The sequence below is a fragment of the Perca flavescens genome, chromosome 12 (assembly GCF_004354835.1).
Source record: "Perca flavescens isolate YP-PL-M2 chromosome 12, PFLA_1.0, whole genome shotgun sequence".
NCBI classification, from domain to species: domain Eukaryota; kingdom Metazoa; phylum Chordata; class Actinopteri; order Perciformes; family Percidae; genus Perca; species Perca flavescens.
Window position 1 is genome coordinate 2,753,498 of NC_041342.1, and position 22,310 is coordinate 2,775,807.

The following is a 22,310-nucleotide window of genomic DNA, read 5'->3' on the forward strand; positions in this document are numbered from 1 at the left end:
GGGGTGGATGGGTGGGTCCCAAGAATAAAGCCATCCAGAGCCACAAGACATTGGGGCTGGGACGATGTGCTTTTGCCCAGATTGGATTCTTTCACGATACATGGGTGGCTATTTAATTTGTAAAGCGTTTTTCATTGATTGCGATTCAATAGTATCGAGTATTGCCATTTTCTTTTCCTTCTTTAACGAAAACAAAAGTTGAATAATACACTTCTAGAGACAATATATCATGAGACATTTCTAAAGAAAGAAGCACATCACATGTCAGTCAGTCAGTCAGTCAGTCAGTCAGTCTGACATGACAAGAAGAACTTAACATGGAATTTCTGCATTTTCTGCTTCCGGTCTGTTTTGCTGGAAACAGACAGACAGTGTTGGGAACGTTACTTTAAAAACGTAATTAGTTATAGTTACTCACTACTTGTTCCAAAAAGTAACTTAGTTAGTAATTGAATTAATCTATAATAAAAGTAACTCGTTACCAGGGAAAGTAACTATTTGCAATACTGTTTAAAAAAAAAGTTGCTATATGTCAAAGAATTTGGATTATTTTTTTTTTTTGCAGTTTTCACAAGTCAGTTGAAATAAGTAGAACAGACAAGTGTCTGTACATAACTTTCGATATTTATTGCACGTCGAGGTTTATCTTGCACTTCAAGTATTATCTTTGTAAGAAAAGTAAACAGTTACACCATATAAACTTATATGACACATATACTTTTAACAACATACCTGCCTATCATATGGTTTTTGTTGAGAGGCATTAAGATCTAGCTTTTGCTGCTTGGAGGAGCTATCATCGGTGGTGGAGGTATCGCTGGTTTTGGCCACTAGCTTTGTAGATGCGTGTCGTTGTGAGATGCTTCATTAAATTAGAGTTGCTTACAACGGATGTCGACAAAGTCCTCGCTCCTGGACATAATGTACACATTACATGCACGTTCTTGCCTTTGACCACAATGAATTTGAAGTAGTGCTTATATCTCCACCTTGAAAATGCCAACTTTTCATCGGATTGCTCCTGACTTGCCATCTCTGCTGCTTCATCTAATCCGTTTAGCTGTTGTGTGTGCGAGTGGCGCGTGTGCTGGCATGTGTGTAAAAACACTGGCCCTGATTGGCTACCATAAAACATGACTCTGCCTTAGCCAATCATAATTGCTTACCTTGTTATTAACCCACCTCCTCACTAGCTGTGAGCCAGGGGTGCGTTCAGATTACAGTTTATTCAATCAATGCATAGTAACGCGCTGCATTTAAAGACCAGTAACGTTAACGCCGTTGTAACGACGGAGAAAGTAATTAGTTAGATTACCCAGTTACTGAAAAAATTACGTTACCTAACGCCGTTCTTTTAAACAGCGTTATTAGAAACTCTGGAAACAGATATGATGTAGCCGCCGTCAGAGGTATGGTATAGACAGAAAATATTTAGGTGAATTGTTGGTAAAAAAAAAAAAAAAAAAAAAGAAAAAGAAAAATTGATTCTAGGGAGGGGAATTGATTTTAAAAATTGCTGTCCAAAAAATCCTGATTCATAAGATTTTCAATCATTTTCCCCACCTCTACAAGACATGATGAAGCTGAAGAGTCTTAAGTCATGGGAAGGTGGAGGAAGAACTGTGTGTGGCACTATCTCAACTGTTAGGTGGTTCAAAAAATGTGGCGGTTGTCAGCACATGTAGGAAACACCTCCTCCCATTTTCTCCCGCCAATTCTGATCCGTGATATGCTTTCAAAGATTTATTGTTCATTTGAAAGTTCGGGGAAAAAAACATTAACTAAATTCAGTCGCCTGAAAAATACTGCACAAAAAGGTGAATGTGGATGTGGTGAAACTGGTGATGAAACTCAACAGAAAATGCAACAGCCTCAGCTATGCAGGTGCACAGGTGTGTAAATCCACTGATTAATGTCGGACCAACCCCCATGACGTCCTACATTACGTAATAGGTGAAAACAAATGAAACAAACATAATATACATGGCTCCTATAGATTACTCCGAGTGAGTTCTTTTCATCACAGAGAACACATTTCTCTCCCATTGCAGAGCTATTTAAAGAGTCAAAAGTGAAATGAGGTTATCGCGCTCATTTTGAATGTTCAGGAGAAGGGGAGAAACATAGAAATAAAAACAGTGTTTATATATAAATCAGTAGGTGTGACGAGATCGCAGCGTGCAGTTCACTGTGGCGCTGTCTCACGCCGACCGCTCTCTTCCTCTGTTAAAATGAGTCGGATATCGGACATCAAATCCTAACTTTACCTTTAATGATATGAAACAAAGAGAAATGTTCTCCCTTCGAAAGCCAGTATAAATGTGATTTTGGCTGAACGGAACCTTTACAATGGGAATCTGAAGGTACAATTTGGGACATCAGAAACTAACTGTAACTAACACTGTGACCTTTGCACGTGGTCAGTCACACCACGTAATAGGGCCACGTTCCCTTGAAAAGCCTGGATTCAGCACAGGCTGCCCCAGTTAGCCACCTCTCACCGCCACTTTCCTCCAACTCCCCGAGGTCCCCTGCCCTGCTACTGTCAGTAACCACAATCTGTCCCGCTTCAACCACAGCAAGGTGCAGCTCACTTATAGTGTGGCCTCCCTGACGGAGGAGACCAACGGGAGCATAAGGGCCTTTTCACGCCTACAGTTGGTTTGCTCTGGTCTGAATCACTGGATGAGTTTGTAAACTTGGAGCGCTTTCCCCCTTGGTTCGGGGGACCTAACCCTAACGCCTTCCATGCAGCGCTGCCTGGAAGACGACGTTGGGGGCTTAAAACACCAAATACCACAATTGGTGCTTTAACAAAATATCTTCACACTTAGATTTTAGATAAATAATCATCAGTAATGTGGACATAATGTCTAAGTGGGGAAAAGGCAAACAATAGAACAGCTAGAACAGTCTGGTAAGTTCAGAAAAGAACATCACTTTACTGTAATGGAGCCTTTAAAAAGGTCCCATGGCATGAAAATGTCACTTCATGAGGTTTTTTAACATTAATATGAGTTCCCCCAGCCTGCCTATGGTCCCCCAGTGGCTAGAAATGGTGATAGGTGTAAACCGAGCCCTGGGTATCCTGCTCTGCCTTTGAGAAAATGAAAGCTCAGATGGGCCGATCTGGAATCTTCTCCTTATGAGGTCATAAGGAGCAAGGTTACCTCCCCTTTCTCTGATTTGCCCGCCCAGAGAATTTAGCCCACCCATGAGAGAGAGACATCATGGCTTTCAAACGCGCAAAGTGGCAGTTGGTCAAGGCCACACCCCCACCCTCCACCTTGCCCCCCCTCTCTCCTCCTCAATAGCTACAGACACAGAAATGGCACATCCTAAGGAAAGATCATTGTGGGACTGGTTCTAGTGGCTGTAATTCTGCACCAAGGCTGAATTTTGGGAAAGAGACTTCAGATACAGTATTAGGGGACCACTAAGGTCTATATAAGAGAGACTTCAGATACCGTATTAGGGGACCACTAAGGTCTATATAAAAGAGACTTCAGATCCAGTATTAGGGGACCACTAAGGTCTATATAAAAGAGACTTCAGATCCAGTATTAGGGGACCACTAAGGTCTATATAAAAGAAACTTCAGATACAGTATTAGAGGACCACTAAGGCCTATATAAAAGAGACTTCAGATACAGTATTAGGGGACCACTAAGGTCTATATAAAAGAGACTTCAGATACAGTATTAGGGGACCACTAAGGTCTATATAAAAGAGACTTCAGATACAGTATTAGGGGACCACTAAGGTCTATATAAAAGAGACTTCAGATACAGTATTAGGGGACCACTAAGGTCTATATAAAAAGAGACTTCAGATACAGTATTAGGGGACCACTAAGGTCTATATAAAAGAGACTTCAGATACAGTATTAGGGGACCACTAAGGTCTATATAAGAGACTTCAGATACAGTATTAGGGGACCACTAAGGTCTATATAAAAAGAGACTTCAGATACAGTATTAGGGGACCACTAAGACCACTATATAAAAGCATCCAAAGAGCACCATGTCATGGGACCTTTAAAACCAGTAAAAGACAACGCTTGTGTGGTATCACGATATATCTAGTCTCTAGGGCTGTCCTCGACTAAAGAAATTCTTAGTCGACTAACACTTATACAATTTTGTCAACTAATCTATTAGTTGATTTAATTGACAGAGCTGTGCGCTTTGAGAGGTGGTTAAGACTAGAAAAGCACAATATAAATGTAGTTAATTAATCATCTGTAAAACTGAGTTTCTCCACAATTAATCCTGCAAAAGCACCACTTTAAATCTTGTGTTTACCATAAATGTGCTGAGAAGTTTCTTGGAAATGAGTAATTAAGCATGAATAAGCATAAAATATGACTAATCAACTAAAGAAATCTTAGTCGACTAAGACCAAAACGACCGATTAGTCGACTAATCAACTAAGAGGTGGCAGCCCTACTAGTCTCATATCACGAAATCGATATAATATCGATATATTGCCCAGCCCTAACATTATGATTCAACGTTACCACATTTAAAAGAGCCGCTCCGTGCTGCACCCTGACAGATTCATGTTACTGCTGACAGATAATGAAGTTAACACACGGCCAAACATTTACTCTCACATGTCTGCCTGCGTTATCGAGCTAGCTGCTTAACAGCAACTCGATGGAACAAAACAAACAGTCAGGCGCTAGTGCTGATATTGTATGATAGCTACTACTTATTTAGCTAGTTAACGTTATTCCTACGGGGATTAGTTCACTTTACAGTTCCTGGTTATTTGTACAACATTCCTCTAAACTTAATTAGCTATGGAAATACTTTTGGCCACTTTCAGCAAGGGCGTAAAAGTCTTACCTTTAACGGTTATGCCCGTGTTGTGATTTCAACATTAACGTTACGGCTCTTGCGTGGGCGTCTGTCTTGATTTTACAGGAGCTAATCTGGCGCTAACGTTAGCAAGCTAATTAGCTTTCCTGCTAAACATTCCTCGGTGTCCAGAACACTGCCGCCGCAGTCAAAGATCCGCACCTTAACGTACCTTCTTTACTGGTGTGGGACGCTCCGTGGAGAAAAAGGGAGGAAAACGCGCTCCAATGCTCCTGAGATGAGTTTCAATTCTCGCAAACTCTTGTGCGGACCGACCACTCTGTGAAAGTGGTTAACGTTAGTTTACTTGTCAGGTCTGTCGGATAGCGGCGCTCCTATCTCTCTCCTGCTCTTCCCGGCCCGGTGTAATCCACAGCGGCAGTGCTCGCTCCCGTGCACTCACGCCTGCCCTGACAACTTTGGCAACTACACATCAGCAAAGATCGTCTATTGAAAAGATATATCACTCTAAATGTTTTCCAGGACCAAATCTCTGACTCGCCTTCGTTAGCAGATACCTGTAGAGGGGGGGGTTGTACTGTACTGACCCATACAGTGGGTGGGTGTGGGTGTGGGTGGGGGGTGCATTGTGCAAGTAGTGATCATTCTGGCGCAGACACACTAGACCCGATATTTTAAGCAACAATAAATGTGTTTTTTTTTTTTTTTGAACTGCTAACACAACATTGTTAATGTGTTGCCGTTAAGCATGGATGGCATTAACTCATTAAAGGGGGGGGGCTCCATGTTCGGTGCGGAAATACATTCAGAGTGAGCGCTCTTGTTTGATGTTGTACTCTGGTTTGAGCCCTCGAGTCAGTAAGTGTGGACTCAAACAGCGCCACCTGACGGTTTTACTGGAAGTACGGCTACATTGCATGACGATGCAACATTATTTTTGTTTAACTTCTGTCAAATTAAATAACTTCTGTTAAACGTCTGTTAAACTAAATCAATATGAGAACTTCTCAAATGTTTGTTTAACTTTTTTTTCTTGTACCATAGACCAAAATAGGTTGTACTATAGCTCCGTGTTCTAAGAGGGTTAAAGGTGCACTATGAGTTCCTGTGTGGTCACTTCTGTTGACGTTCCTAGTAAATTCCAAACCAAACAGACCAAGGCTGTGTCTCAAACCGCACACTTCTGTCAGTATACTGCTAATGTGCACTGACTACTTCCTGCCGTAGTGCCCACTTTCGATGGTTAGTGTCGTCCCAAACGGAACACTTACGTTAAAACACTTACCGGAAATGACGAACAGTCGGCTCGCCCCGCCGCCTCTGAAAATCTGACGAAAATCTCTTAAACTGACCTTTGTTGATCTGAAATGAAAACAGATTCAGCAACTGCATGGCCTATTTCTCGCTTAAAATGTTTTCAGAAACACGTTTCGGTGAACTATTTTCGTAAAAAACGAGATCGTATTCTGAACGAGCCGCCATTATGCTCTGTTGTAAAATCCGGGAGCAGCCAGAACCACGTGACGCGTTGGTCCAATCAGCCACCGGTCGACGTCCCTGGCCCCTCCCCTTTCCGCTGCGTAGTCAAGATGGCGCCCGTTTAGTGCGCGTAGTGTCCATCGCTCCACACTTAACTTTTTGACCGTTTTTAGGGGGTCATCCGGGTACTTTCAGTGCTCTGACTTTTTTGTTATCTCCACTATATACTTAAAACTAAGTGTTTGAAGTGTGCAAGTAGGCGGTTTGAGACACAGCCCAAGCTCGCCCCTCCCCCCATGTTTCCATAACTGTCATGACTGTCACTAACCCCCACCCAGTGGTGTAGTCTAATGTATTGTAGTGGGTATACTGTACTGTATATATATATATATATTGGCCAGAATCTGCCTTTGGGGGAGGGGTGCCCACATCAGTGGGGGTTCTGGGTGTCCTCCCCCAGGGAAGTTTTGAGCATCAACGACTTCATATCCTGTATTCTGATACACTTTTATGCACCGTTTTACATGGAAATCCCTTTATTATGAAGAAGAAAAACACAGATGACAATTCAAAATATATCAAAAATATAATGGAAAGTATGTTGCGTGTCATTGGGCCTTTTTAAGTGGGTATATGGAAATCCTGGAGCTTTCTTAGTGGGTATACTGCGTATACCGGAGTATCACGTAGACTACACCGCTGCCCCACCCCCTCCCCCAACCATCTTGTCGGTGATTGGCTGGAACGTGGTGTGTTGTATTTTGGTGCACAGCCTGTGCCCCTAGTGTTTGTTTGACGTTTACGACCCCTGTGTTGTCTCCCAAGACCGGGCTTCTTCGCGGTGTGTTCAGGGGCCAGGCAGCTAGCGGATCAAGGAGAGATGACTATGATTTGAGACAAAAATGAAATTGCGCTGAAACCATGCAGGAACTCATAGTGCACCTTTAATGCCATCCCTGTAATATTGCCACGGTTTAATGTTAAACAAACTTATCTTTTGTGATGGTTTCATGTCTGTGATATTAACGTTACACATACGAAGCTGAACCGCCACAGCCGGCTAATTTAGCTTAGCAGAAACAAGGAATACAGCTATTGTGGCTCGGTCAAAAGATAACAAAACCCCTATCAGCAAATCTACCGCTTACTTACCACTTTGTATCCCGTTTGTTTATTCTGTACAATAACCACCCCCAAAAAATATTTAAACAATTCATAGATTTATGTTTGCTTATTTGCCGGACTACTTCTTGGCCAGATCAGCGGGCCAGGCAACCGGTGGAGACCGGAGAGCAGGTCAGTCAGCTGCGCAAACTATGAGGGAAAAAAATGATTCTAACGTTGTTGGGGGAAACATTTAACCTTTTCGGGCAGTCCGACATCCGTGGAACCGTGAAAACGCAATTGAATATATAAACCCGCTGCTAGGTAACAGGGGGAAAGTCTAACGTTCAATGTTTCCACCTAGTGGGGCTGTATCACGGAGTCATGAGGTCACTACTTCCACCCGCGGATGCCTGGGAATGAACACACACACACACACACACACACACACAGGTCTCCATATGGTCTCTTAACAATATTTTCGTAAAACTAAGCAATTTGAAAATCCCACTTCTCTCCAAAAACTATCCTTTACTGGTACATACCAAGATTATTAGTCACAAATATTAGTTCAGGTTTAAGCATTAATTGAAGTTTTTGACCAGGCTTAAAGAATAGTTCCAGTTCATTCCACGTGTTGGAGGTGGTTGAGGCAGTGGCGATTTTAGAGCCTTTTTAGGAGGGGCTCAAGCCCCCTTAAATTTCAACTCAGCCCCCTAAAAATGACAATAAAAATCAATTTTAGTGCTTAAAGTTAGAGTTTGTAAATGTGTCTGTTAGTGACATTACAGGTTCAAAGAAACGGGTTTAATATCCTGCATCGCTGTCACCAACGATATGCACCTGGAATCCAACCAAGGAAAGTTTAATTATTTATTGTTTACAACTCATTATCAATTCATTTGATTCTGGTAGTCCTTAAAGGGACTTTTGTAGTTTTTTCATATGTTCAATATTTTGCATGTATCCTCTGTTATAATACATACATATAGTCATTGATATCCAGTGAAATTACTGATTTAGCACATTCTCATTCTCTGAGCCCCCCTAAAGGTCTGATCCTAGTATCGCCCCTGGGTTGAGGTCAAGGCATTAGAGCTCTTCCACACCAAACAGTCTCAGACCGAGTGTACACAGAAATATAATCCCCCCTTCATAAGATTAACGCTATCGGATTTCAGAAAATCCACTTGTGAGCGTGATACCACTTCAGCATTAAAAGGCTGTTTGCTCAACAATTAGGAAGTCTCAAACAAAGCAAACACGGCGAGAAGGAAAGACAGATGCAAGGGTTTTCTCATAATTATTTAATCACACATACATTTACATCATGCAATCAATCCACAACTGTGATCTCATGAACTTCCCATCTTTGTCCGTGTCAGAGCCCCTGCTATTTGTGCCCCAGTTCTCAAGGAATGATCCAGTACCCTTGTCCACTGATGGAGCCTCAAAAACTTGTCCTTTTAAAAAGTTGACCCAACTATTACACAGTAATAAAAAAAAAAATGACTACACTTGGTTTTGTTTGGAATTTAGAATGAATGCAAAATCCAATGAAGATAAACACCTCAAATATTCTTTTGCCGTTTATTTTTTTTATTTCATTAACTATTATTCCCATTTCATATCCAGTTTTGGTGGAAGGTCAAAGGATAAACATTTTGAGGTCCATGTTTAACTAATCTAGAAGATCACACAGAGGGAATAAACCGACTCGATAGACACCGAACACTGTCCTGTCGTAGATAACAGGGGAGCCGCTCCACCAGACAGCTTGCAGAAAGTTAATTATTACTCCGAAAAATGATTTACCGTCGACAAAAAAAAAAAAAAAAAACAGCCACGTATGGAGTGTTGTTCCGAGTGCAGGTATTGTGAAGAAGTGCTATTAAACTCAACGTTTCCGGTTAGAAGAGGGCAAGTTTTAGTAGGACATCGTCTCAGATAATGTATGTAGTTTGCAGTAAAAAGTTTCTTTACTTTGCATTTGTAAAACCCTTCTGTTTATATTCTAATTTAAATATCTCCTACTGCACTGGATATTAAAGGGGCGCCCTCTCGTCATGTACACGGAGTAGAGTCGGAGATACTCTTAGGCCGACTACACACTGGCTGCGTGGCGTGAGCGTGTCAGCTGCGTGGCGTGTCCGTTCTTATTTCGGCTCCCATGGTAACAGGTTAGAGCTTACACACTGCCTGCGGAACACGCGTGTTGGAAGCATTTCCAGGCAAAATAGAATAGGAAGATGTTTATATATGTCATTTAGACACAAATACATATTAATAAATGACATGTTGATGTTTGAAAGTCTCGAGGTTTTGATATAAATCCAGATATAAAATGTAATTAAAAAAATAATATTGCACCTGTCAATCCATTAGGAAATATTTTGTAGCCTATTTTGCCGTCAATACTGCCGACGTTGTCTTTGCTGTAATCAGATCAGTATATATTTATGTTTAACATGGTATTTCATTTCATCAATGGGAAACATCCATGTGTCCAGACAAGGCTAGCAGCAGCGCCACGTCAGACACCTTTCTGGTGTGGAAAGACAGAAAACGTGTGTAGCCGGCCTTATCTTAGAATATGCTCCAGAAAAACTGCTGTGTCATGTTTCATCTTTTTTGTTTGCTGTTGAAATGGCAACCTTGCAGCCCTCGATGAGGAAAAAAAACAAAAACCAAGTTAGCGGGGACAGAAGCTAACGAGGAAGAAGGGCAGGCCGATGGACTCCATGTGACATGATTCCCACTGCTCGCTGCTCTCCAGTGGCTTTGACAGTATATTGCACTTGCACGAGATGTTAGTGTTCTCACGCCGGGGTTACAATCGCGACTAGCTCTTTGCCGATGCAGTGGGGCTTCACAGGGTTGAAGAAAAAAATAAAATAAAACAAAAAAGTTGTGGTGGGAATTAAAAACACAAAGACAATTAAACATAAAATAAATCCTACACCCCTGACTAGATTAAGTTAAATAAGAACCTCCAGATGACGACAGAAGATTGTTGTGCAATTTCACACCCTGCCCTCCTGACTGGCTGATCAGCGGCAAGCGGCTGACCCATCGACTGATACCCCCCCCACCTCTACCTGCTGCACCACTTCAAATATGCATCTAAATGATCTATGGAACCATGAAAGAGATACAGTACATAAAACCCAGCAAAAACAAATTTACAACCAAAAGGGGGCATGTACAGTTACAGATCCTAAAGCTATAAAGAAACAACAACAAAAAGGGTGTGGGAGGGAAGACGAGAAAAAAACAGTCAAAAAGAAAAATGGAGGCGAGGCAACATTGGAAGAAAAAGAACAAACAATGATAGGGCAGGGATCAAACCGGTACAACGATTAAAAAGGTCCTGGAGAAGAGCGAGTGACAGCGCCCCCCCCTGGGTGGGGCTAGGTCTCAGTCTATATGCCCCTGGGACAGGACGAGCATCGGGTGGGGCTAGGTCTCAGTCTATATGTCCTCCCACCGGGTGCTCCAATGTGCAGAGAGACATCAGCAGCGCCCGTTAACAGCATTATCAACCACTGAGGAGTAAAAACAGTACGTCAGCTACTTAGCAAAGGCTAAAAAAAAGAATAGGTGGAAGTGCGTCGTATCAAACGGGTCACTCTCTTCCTTCCTTCTACTTTTCTTCTTCATCCCTTCTCATGAAGTCACCAATGAACGAGTATAGGTTTGGATTTTTAACTTATTGATAAAAACAGTTGGCCTCCACAGGTATTTAGTTAAATACATCTACAGTACACTGTCGCACGGCGTGGCTTTTAGAGGTTGTTTTTTAAATCCTTCTTTTTAGCCGTTCCCCCTGTTGTTTCCATACAGTTCTCTCCCTCTCCATCTCTCCCTCTCTCTCCCTCCCCCCCTCTCTCTCTCTCTCTCTAGGGAAGCGTGTGCAGTTGTGCCAATTTGACATCTGTACAAGAAGACCGGACAGAACAGTAGTGCTCGACACCATCTAGTCAATTCAAAAACCATACAGTTTTTTTTTGTCGTTTTTTTAGTTTTTTCTTCCTTTAAGTAGCATGTCAAATCTATTTCAGAGAAAAGTGTGGTTAACAACCGATAATAGTTACGGTGAAATGTACAGAGGTTAGCCTAGAAGCTGTTTCTCGTGGCAGGGTCGAAATTTGTTTTGTATGTTTCAGGTTGTTTTTTTTTCATTTGTTGGTTTATATTTTTTGGGGGTTCTCCGGATCTCGCTTTACCCGAAAAACATTCAGCGTGGCACGGGGGCGCAACTACTCGCACGGCAACGACGCGTGACGACAGACTGTGCAAAAACCAAAACTAACGTGGCGCGTTTGAGGGGTTCGCCCGTTTCGCCCGCCGAGGCCGCGCTCAACACTGCGTTTGGTTTCCGGGGTGGATACAAATATTACCTTGCCCTTTTTTAAATTACATTTTTAGACTTTTGTTTTTTATATATTCAGTACGAGAAATCAGGTAAGTCATGATGAGAAGTGGGGGAGTGAGTGAAGGTGTGTGTGTGTGTAGGGGTGGGGCTGGAGCTGTACAGGCCAGGAATATTTATATATATATATTTATAATTCAGAAACTCCTTCGGGGCTCCAAAGCAGCGAGGAGAAGCCGGTTCGCTGTAATGGAATGACGGGTTGGGGGGGTGATATTGGCTTCTTCAGTGGCGTCGTCCTTCTATCCCCGCTGCTCCTCAGCTGCAGACACACAGAAAGAAGGGATGTAGTGAGTGCACCACACACACACACACACACACACACACACACACACACACACACACACACACACACACACACACACACACACACACACACACACACACACACACACACACACACACACACACACACACACACACACACACACACACACACACACACACACACACACACACACACACACACACACACACACACACACACACACACACACACACACACCATTCGTGTGGCTGCTACGTATGGAAAAATCTGCACATCAACACATGTACACTAAAAACTGGATCCCAAACTGATTAAAAACATTCTTGTACTACTAATATTTGATATAAACGATCATGTGATGCACTGGGGTTGGGTACCGGAAATGAAAACCGGCAGCTGATTGTGGACGAACGCGTCACATGGGTTTGTTTTCTCCGGAAATTCAAAGCCAGACTGTGTTTGGCAGAATACGATCTCATATTGTACTAAAATAGTTCACTGAAACATGTTTCTGAAAACATTTTAAGCGAAAAATAAGCCGTGCAGTTGCTGAATCTGTCTTCATTTAAGATCAACAAAGGTCAGTTTAAAAGATTTTTGTCAGATTTTGAGAGACTAGTCACGCTCATCCCGCTAGTCATTTCCAGGTGAGTCCCGATTGTCCTGCCGGCGACTGAACATGTCAGGTCGGCCAAAATGAAGGACGACGGCCCCCCAGACTGACAACGGCACGGGACACACCAAACAGACTCAAGTCACTGACCTCGCCAGACTGTCCAACGGCCGATTATCAGCCTGGTGTGTCTCGGGCTTTCCACCTGACAGCAGGTAACGTTAGCCTACCGTTAGCTAGCAGCTGGAGTAAACACCGTTAAAATGCTGACAGCTAAACAGTGTAAAGTATGTCTGTATTTCACTGGAACAACAGCGGGACGCTGAGCAGTCTGCAGCTGTCAGAAAAACAACACAGACGGTGCGTTCTCTTGAAACTTGTAAGCCTTGTGGGTGCATTCAAAGTTATTGTAAAATACCCTATTCTTTTTGATTATTGCATTTTTCTAAACTTCATTTAAAGTGTTTTTGTCCATATTGTTGTGTAAGTTGTAACTTTTGATTGTTTTAGTCTCATGTTAGTCTTACTTCTAATTCTGAGAAGTTTGTTGACTCCAGGTTTTAAAAGATGCTATACAAGTATAGCTATTTTATATTCGCGTGGTTCACTCTGTAGTCAGCAGATGCAGTTAACACCAAAAACGTGCAACTTAAAAAAAAAAATGTTGGTAAGGCATTTTGCCTTAACCGGATGGCTTACAGTAGAGGTGTAGACAGGAAACATGGAGAGAACTAAAGGGGGTGGGATGACGTGTAACGAAGGCCTCCGTCCAGAAACATACTGGAGACATTAGATGAAGAGAATTCATCAATGCGTCCAGAAGACCGCTGTTCCCAGCAGTGGCAGCAGCCATAAGCCCACCCACCGACTCTATACACAATGTGATTGGCCTGACCAGATTTTGGTTTTTCCAGCTCGCAAGTCAACGGAGAGTGCCTAGACCCCCCTGGCTGCAAATTAAATTTGCTGCCGCTAGGGTGCGTTTAGATTTCTAGGTTAGTATCTTGGTTCGTTACTGCCATTTGAAATGTCTCCTTCTCTGGTTCCAGCACATGTCTGGTTAGCTCCCTGAAAACAACGAGTAAAGTTGTTCTTACTTCTTGTCTGGCTTGGTGCTGCCGCCGCCGCTGCTGCTGCTCCCTCCCCTGATGGACACCGCCTGGCTGTTCTGGTAGAAGCCTCCCCCGCTGCGGTTGATGTTGGGGTGGGTGGGGGACGCCACCGGCTGCTGCCCGGGCCGGATAGGCTTGGCTGCGGAGGGGAGAAAGAGGAGATTAAGGATTGGCCATTTCTGATATACAGATGGTGTTTAGCGAAGGCAGGGAGATTTGCATTTGGATTCAGACAAAACCCTAATAAAAAAGGGAAAGATCTGGAAAATACTGGTACAAGAGGACATTTCCTCCAGGCACAGAGACGTGTCACAAAGCTCCCGTGGCTTCTTCCCTGAGTAAAAGAAGTTTCAGATGGGACTTTCACCCATCCCTACTCACCGATCTGGGCCGAGTGTCCCCTCCGGGCCATGTTCTTGGCCCTGACGGCCTCCTTGATGCGGTCCACCTCCTGCTGGTAGCGCTTGCGGTCGCGGGCGGCGTTCTCCTTGGCCTCCTTCAGAGCAGACTCCAGGGCCTTGACCCGCTCAGCCGTAGCGCGAAGGCGCTTCTCCAGTTTAGGAAGCTCACAGCGCAGGTCTGCATTATCACGTACCAGCTGTGGGACAATATGCATTGGGTTAAATTTAAGTTTCTTTAAGTCCCTTTTTAGCATCGGCCTACCAGCGGGGGACCATGATTGGGCAAAGATAATCATTTTTTTTTTTTTTTTTTTTTTTACATAATCGCAGTTTCTTTGTTTTTACCACAACCTTAGTTAATGTCTTAAAGCGTATGACTGGTAATTGTTGGTTTTGTTTAGATATGCCTAATTGTAATTAAACTTAGAACAAAAAGTAAGAACATTTGTGTTTGCTGGATTATTTCTCTGTGGTAACAATGCTTTTTGGCAATACATCTTATTCACTTGGTTCCCTTTCAAATGGTGACCCATTTGAAAGGAACATGCATTTGTGGGATGAGCAGCAGCTCTGAATATGTGGGTTGTGCCCATGAAAAATTTGCCAAATCTCTGCCAATGCCAAACAGCTTATTCTGCCATTGACTCATTTGGTGTTTGGTGGATTGGATGACTGGAGTTTGAATAAGCAAGACATATTGGCAATTTAACAATTTATTCATTTCACAAACAGGAGCCTCAGTAGTGTGTGGAAGAACCATACACAGCCACGACAGCCTGGCACCTCCTCCTCATGCTGGTCACCAGCCTGGTCACACACTGCTGTGGGACGGCATCCCATTCTTCAACCAGCAGTCCTGACCTCAACCCCATTGAACACTTGTGGGATCAGCTTGGGCGTGCTGTTCGTGCCAGAGTGACCGACACAACCACGTTGGCTGACTTGCGACAAATACTGGTTGAAGAATGGGATGCTGTCCCATAGCAGTGTGAAATGAATAAATTGTTCATTGTGCTAAGTTTATATAATATATATAATATTATAATATATATAATATTTTTCCATTATTATTTAAATTGTTGTTGGCACTTGAACCTATACACTTTGATGGCAACAAAGATGACAAGGGTAGGGATACAGTTAGAAAATATGTTTTTATGATAATAAAGAGGTGTCGTTTGTGTATTTACAGTACATAATCTGGGTCACATAACCAAAAGATGTATCCTGGGATTCATTCAAAATGTTATTTTGTTATAAAAAGTAATAAATAAATATAAAAAAAATTATATTGTTGTTATATTGTTAATCGCAATTATTTCTGAGACAATTGTATTGTTTAATTGTTACAGCTCTATGGTAGAGCAAACTGAAATAAAAGGCAGAGAATAAGATGATGGAGAACGAGAAGAAAAACAAACGGGACAAGCGCAGAGGGTGACCAGTCAGAGAAGGGTAACGTGAGATCTTGGAAGGACAGCAGTATTCTTTCATCCTGTTGCTGGGAGGTTGTTGCATTTTAAGTCCTACCTGTTTGTGAACCTTGGTGAGCTGCTCAAGATTGTTCTCAAGAAAGGAGATTTTCTGTTTCTGTGCTGCGCTGCCGCCGGTGTCGTCTGAGTCCATCTCCGCGCTCTGCACAATGAATAACACACAAGCATTAAAACTTCAATAATATGCACGGGGACTTACAATCACATCCTAACTTCCTTTTAGAGCCCGACCGATCAAGGGATTTTAATAGACACAAATATTTGGGGATTTAAAAAACCGATATATCGGCCAATATGTATGTAAAAAAATAAATAAATCCCGAAACGGGTTACAAAACATAAACAGATTTCCCTAAAATTAGTTATTTGTAGTCATTTATGAGTCCTCACTAAATAATATGATAATGCAGTTTAAAAATAAACTTGTTTGTTTTATTGTCCCAACAGAAAAGAGGAACATCAACATATATTAAGGTTCTGATTAATAAAATGTATAAAAGTACAAACTTAAAGGGGTGATAGAATGATTATATAGGGTATTTTACACTGTTCCTTAAGGTCTCCTAATGGGGTATGTAACATTGGTTGGGCTGAAAATTGCCCAAATGCTATTTTATTAGGCCCTTAACTACCCTGTGAATATGGCTCTATTTGGAACAAGAGCTTTTCTTCCAAATATGGTATGCTCATGAATATTCAGAATGAGCTACGTGCTGATGGTTTGAGCGAACTACATAGAAACAGCAGGTCTCATATTTCAGACACTGCAAAGTTATATATTGTTTATTGGGCTATTTTGTTATTAAAATCACTTCTGAGACTTTTTTTAGCGAGAAATCAACTATATAAAGCTCAAATATGGGCCGTTTTACGAAAATTGATGGCCAATTGCAAATTTGGTAAGACTGTGTCGGAGTTCAGCGGCCGGTGCTGCCTTTGTTGCTGCCTCGCCGCCCGGCCTTTCTTCCTTCACAGACCCCGGCCTGCTATGAGGTACTTGGAGCTCCGTCACGGCAGCCCACAGCACTCCATACCCGCGCAAAGTCACTGTTTTTTCACCTGCAACTCCCCTCTTCCTGCTAGCTAAATGGCCGGTGTATGTGAGTTTATTGGGGAAATAAACGCAGCTTGTCCGCGAGTCCCTTTGATAGAGCCTGCGGCTGGATGTAACCCGTTTGTAGCTACAAATCACGGATAGTTAGCTTCATTTTCGGCGTAATTCAGAGTATATTTACAGTTTGAATTTCGTCACGCCACTTATACAACATCTAGCTACATGTCTTATAAAGCTAACAACGGTGTCCGATTTCAAATTAATGAATATTTGTGAAGATTAGGCCTTTTGTTATCTGCAACTGTCCCTTCAATCCTAGCTACCGGTGTAGCTACAAATCACGGATAGTTAGCTTCATTTTCGGCGTAATTCAGAGTATATTTACAGTTTGAATTTCGTCACGCCACTTATACAACATCTAGCTACATGTCTTATAAAGCTAACAACGGTGTCCGATTTCAAATTAATGAATATTTGTGAAGATTAGGCCTTTTGTTATCTGCAACTGTCCTTCAATCCTAGCTACGGTGTAGCTACAAATCACGGATAGTTAGCTTCATTTCGGGCGTAATTCAGAGTATATTTACAGTTTGAATTTCGTCACGCCACTTATACAACATCTAGCTACATGTCTTATAAAGCTAACAACGGTGTCCGATTTCAAATTAATGAATATTTGTGAAGATTAGGCCTTTTGTTATCTGCAACTGTCCCTTCAATCCTAGCTACCGGTGTAGCTACAAATCACGGATAGTTAGCTTCATTTTCGGCGTAATTCCGAGTATATTTACAGTTTGAATTTCGTCACGCCACGTATACAACATCTACCTAAATGTCTTATAAAGCTAACAACGGTGTCCGATTTCAAGTTAATGAATATTTCTGAATATCAGAGGAATTCTAAGAGGAGGCCAGCTAGCTCTCATTGATAGAGCTCCATCCAGCCGCAGGCTCTATCAATGAGACTCGCGGACTAGCAGGCCGGGGTCTGCGAAGGAAAACAGGCCGGGCGGCGAGTCAGCAACACAGGCAGCACCGGCGCTGAACTCCGACACACAGTCGGACAAAATTTACAATTAGCCATCCATTTTCGTAAAATGGCCCATATGTGAGCTTTACATAGTTGATTTCTCGCATAAAAAAAGTTTCAGAAGTGAATTTTGTAATGGAATAGCAGAGACCTGCATGACCTAGCTAGATTCAGAAGACTACCTGATCTCAGGTCAGTTGTGTAGCCTATGTAAATGTTGGGGCGTGACCGTTCTCTTAATACACCCATGGGCTGACAAAGGTTCCGGTTTTTGGGAGGTTGACGTCAACTTCCAGCTTTGTTGAGATGGTGCCTTTTATTCCTAAATTCTCGTTACACAAACGGCAAATATCCTTTACCGACATGTTGCTTGCATGCTGAGCTTACAAGCTATGCTTTGCCTGCAGCAGCAGGGGCGGGCTTGTGGTTGTATTTTCATACGCTTCGTGGATCTGATTGGTTGATTTGGCCCGTCTATCACCAACATAGGTGATAGACAGATGGTTCATCCAATCAAATAACCAGTATTCCGCCCCTTCCCAAAAGTTCTCCAACGGAAAGTTCCCAGATGGATATGCCGAGCAAATGCGAAGCAATCCATCTGGCGGAGTCAGGTTAGAACTACTGTGTCATTTTGTTATCAATGATGTCCTTTGTTTGGTCTTTTTGCTGAATATATTCCCCCTTTTTTTCTTATCAACCAGGCATGAACAATCATAGTCACCTTTTTCACTCTGGTAGCCAAATCCTGGACAAAGAGCTTCCTCAAATTGTGCAGGGTCTGCAGCTCCTTGGCCTTGAATGGAAAAAGACAAGCAGTCGATTTCAACAAAATGTGATTGAGATGATTGGAACAGACTGAAAGAACCAGTGAATAAAGAACGGATGGAACACAGTCGATATCAATATAGATCAAACAGACTCACTGTACCACTAAATGTGAATATATGTTTCTGCGTGTTTGAAACCTCAATATTGAAGGTAGCATCGAGTTCACAATTATTCATTGACTCAACATCATATTGACTTGAGTGTGAAGACTAATGCATATTTCTTTCTTTGGACAGTTACAACTTGTAGCAATGTGTCAGTGTGATCTGTAGACAGGAAGTCAATCACTTCTACTTGCAAAGGGATGTAACCCTTACTATCTTATATAGGATGAATAGCTACAATAAGAGCTTTCTTTTATCAGTTTGGATGAACTCACCACAGTCTCCTCCAGACCCTTGAGGTCCTGTCTGGCCTGCTCCCGTCTGTCCTGCATCACCCTGAACAACAACAGCAGCAACAATAGTTAACATCTGAAGAAATGCACATGCCACAGTGCTGGGGATGAATGGCTGCACCTTCACTGTATCATGCCATTAACACCAGAACCGCCATAGCCCACGCCATAGAACATTGAGATTAACGAATCAAATGATTCCATCATTGTTATTGCAGTGTTTCCCTTCTGCCCGGCCTTTACTAAATTCCTATATTGGGATAATGATATAATAATAATTTTTTTTTTGAGCTATCCACGTGTATTTCTACGCTGTATACAGCGGATGTAAGCATACACGCCATGTGGCGTCGCCAAAATTCACACGTAATGTAGGTCAATGGCCGCCGAACGGGGTTGATAAACACGCCAAAAAGCGATTATGCGTCTTGATTAATCGATGCATGGAATCGGGGACATGGACGATGCTGCGTCGATAATCGTCAGGCTCATAATCGATTATTTCCGTTTACAATTTAATGTAGGCCTAACAACATTTCTGTTTATATATTCTGTTATGTTATACACATTCAGGAAGTGCCATGTGCTCAGTGCTGTATAGTTTTATGTATCCAAGTTATTTAGTATTAGAGCACTGCAGAATGTTTGGTTTTTGAAGCTTGAAAAGCTATGAATTAAATATCCCACATGGCTTTAATAGAAAAATGTATTTGACGCATCGTGATATCGAATCCCTGACATGATAATCGTAATCGAAAGATCAGTCAAGAGTCACACCTCTAGTCTTGATAACACGTAAAAACGGCATACGAATTGGCGTGTCATACATACGCCACTTTATGAGATTAGTCTGTATAGTGCGTAGTTTCTGTCGTCCGCGTGAGGAATTCTAAGTAATGACAAACTGACGGTGCGTCCACATGATACAAGCCTTCCGTGATCGCGCACCCCCACTCCCCCCTCCCCCACACAGTTACTTGTAGCCAAGGAGGACAAGGAGGATTAAAAAAAACATGGACTTTTCAGAAGAGGTCATTATCGTCACTCGAGTTTCTGTCACCAGATGCCCCAATCTTCTGAACATAGTCATACTGAAAAATCCACAGAGATTTGGGTGGAGCTGATAGTTTTAATTAGCTTTGTAGCAACTCATCTGGCAATGGCGTTCATTAATATCAAAAAGTTACGCACTAAAGCTTTAACGCAGCGCTATAGAGATGGAGAGAGTTAATGCATTAATTACTCCATGGCGTCAGGCTTGGTGGCTATAGTACCCCTAAAATGCCTGGCAGAGTAATGTTAACAATATTGAGACAACAGAGTGGAGAGAGAGAGAGAGAGAGAGAGAGAGAGAGAGAGAGAGAGAGAGAGGATCTGTGGTCTCTGTACAACTGCTGAGGTTGAGACAGAGATGCACTTTCTCCTACACTGTCCAAAGTTTGAACAGATAAGAAAAGGATATTTTTTACAATTCTCAACAAAATTCAAAATTTTAGCTCCCTTAAAGACTCTGATAAACTGGCCCACCTGCTAGGAGGAGGACTGAATACTCCACTGGCTGCCAAATATGTTGCAGCTTGCCATGACATGAGGGACAGTGAGTGAGTAAGTGTACACGCTATTTTTCATGTTACAGTTTCCCTTAATGCTGTCAGTGTTCTAATTGTTACTGTAAAAATTGTTATTCTGTTTTGCTTGTGCTTTGGCAACACTGTACCTACAGTCATGCTAATAAAGCAACCTTGAATTGAATTGAGAGAGAGAGCGAGAGGGAGTGAGTGTGCTGCGTGTGTGTGTGTGTGTGTGTGTGTGTGTGTGTGTGTGTGTGTGTGTGTGTGTGGGTGTCGTACGTGAGCTCATGCAGCTTGCGGCTCTTCTCCTGATCGGTGGATTTGAGTTTCTCGTGCTCCACGCGGAGCCTCTCCTGCTCCAGCATGATCTTTTGGTTCAGGCTGTAAGAGACAACATGGCGTCACGTTTAGGTCAACATACTGACTGAATCTGCACATCCGTGTCAACAGCGAGGATTCTTTTGCTCTATTAACAACATGGTAGAACTACCTTTTACGCAGCTGCTGCTGTCGTTTGTTCCTAAAAATCTCAAAATATCATACCTAAAACATTGTTTTCCTTATAGTTTTAAACCTGATTTTGTCCCTTTATTGTAAGATGTATCACTGTTCATTTCTAACAGAGCTATGACTGAGGAAACACAAGTGTAAGTCTTACTCCTGCAGCTCAGTGATGAGTTTCTCCTTGTTGTCCAGCTCATCTCTCAGGTTGCTGATCTGCTTCTGGTGAGCTTCACGGTGGGAGTGGATCTGCTTCTCCACCGCTTCCTACACACACACACACACACACACACACACACACACACACACACACACACACACACACACACACACAAGTTGATGAATGAGCAATACCAAGCTCTTTACAAGCGGTTGTGGTACTAGATCTGCGCTGAGTGCATATTTTGAGGAGTTAAGTTTTCAGATGGTTGTTGACGGCGACACTAGCCAGAAATGGCGCGTCGTGTCCACTGACCAATGAGGCTGAGGAACATACCTTGACTTCATTGGCAGTCTGGATCTCGCTCTCTTTCTCCATGGCATGGACTTTCTCTGTAAAACACACAGGGTTCATTGCAATGAGATGAAACTCAGTAATGTTAGTCCTCACTGAAGCCCTTGGTATACGAAAATTAGTTATTAGACATAATTCTTGTCAATTAATTTGATTTGAAAATGTGGCTGAAAGCAACAAAGGTATTGATTTTCTGCTGATTTAGACTCTCATAGACTGCTAACCCTTTTGCCATGCCACTTGTGCACACTTTTTTTAGCACTTGCTCTAAACTAAAAAAATAGACAAATCTGTTAGACCCCGTACTTCAGTATTAGGAATCAACAACAGGGACTGCCTCTAAATGTATTAAGGTGGACTTGAAGTGAGTGCTGGTGTCCCGGTTGTTGACTGGTGACGTACCCTGAGCGCTGAGCTTGACCAGTTCCTCGTTGAGCGAGTCCACGTTCTCCTCCAGTTGCCTCTTCTTCTGCTCCACGTTCTGCAGGTACTCCGTCAGGGACTTGATTTTAGCCTCGTGCTGGAGAGCGAAGAAATAACACACATGTTCACACATGCAATCGGTAGCAGAATTCAGAAACGGTTCTTTCTTCACATACACACAGGGATCAGTCCGTTCACAACCAGGGCTGCACAGTTACACGCAATGTTATCGAAATTGCAATATGGACTAGTGCAATATCCAAA

At 42.5% G+C, this 22,310-nt stretch overlaps 2 protein-coding genes across 10 annotated transcripts in view; both read right to left on the reverse strand.

The window, feature by feature from the left end:
- The window catches only part of LOC114564881 (rho GTPase-activating protein 12), an 84,414-nt gene extending 79,119 nt beyond the window's left edge, over positions 1-5,295 (reverse strand). For 8 of the 9 annotated variants that reach the window (XM_028592537.1, XM_028592536.1, XM_028592535.1 and 5 more), the window contains exon 1: positions 5,035-5,295. The gene's annotated coding sequence lies outside the window, so the exon portion shown is untranslated. Of the gene's footprint in view, positions 1-4,850; positions 5,009-5,034 lie in introns of those variants that run through there. The other variant, XM_028592529.1, reaches the window with a different exon arrangement.
- A 4,614-nt stretch (positions 5,296-9,909) lies between these two features.
- The window catches only part of LOC114565158 (kinesin-1 heavy chain), a 31,634-nt gene continuing 19,233 nt past the window's right edge, over positions 9,910-22,310 (reverse strand). The window contains exons 17-26 of the mRNA XM_028593047.1: positions 22,026-22,143; positions 21,606-21,661; positions 21,267-21,376; positions 20,888-20,989; positions 19,020-19,080; positions 18,534-18,605; positions 15,763-15,867; positions 14,213-14,429; positions 13,817-13,970; positions 9,910-12,100 (exon numbers count right to left, since the gene is read on the reverse strand). Coding sequence (XP_028448848.1) covers positions 12,097-12,100; positions 13,817-13,970; positions 14,213-14,429; positions 15,763-15,867; positions 18,534-18,605; positions 19,020-19,080; positions 20,888-20,989; positions 21,267-21,376; positions 21,606-21,661; positions 22,026-22,143 — 999 coding nt within the window. The 3' untranslated portion in view covers positions 9,910-12,096. The remainder of the gene's footprint in view (positions 12,101-13,816; positions 13,971-14,212; positions 14,430-15,762; positions 15,868-18,533; positions 18,606-19,019; positions 19,081-20,887; positions 20,990-21,266; positions 21,377-21,605; positions 21,662-22,025; positions 22,144-22,310) is intronic.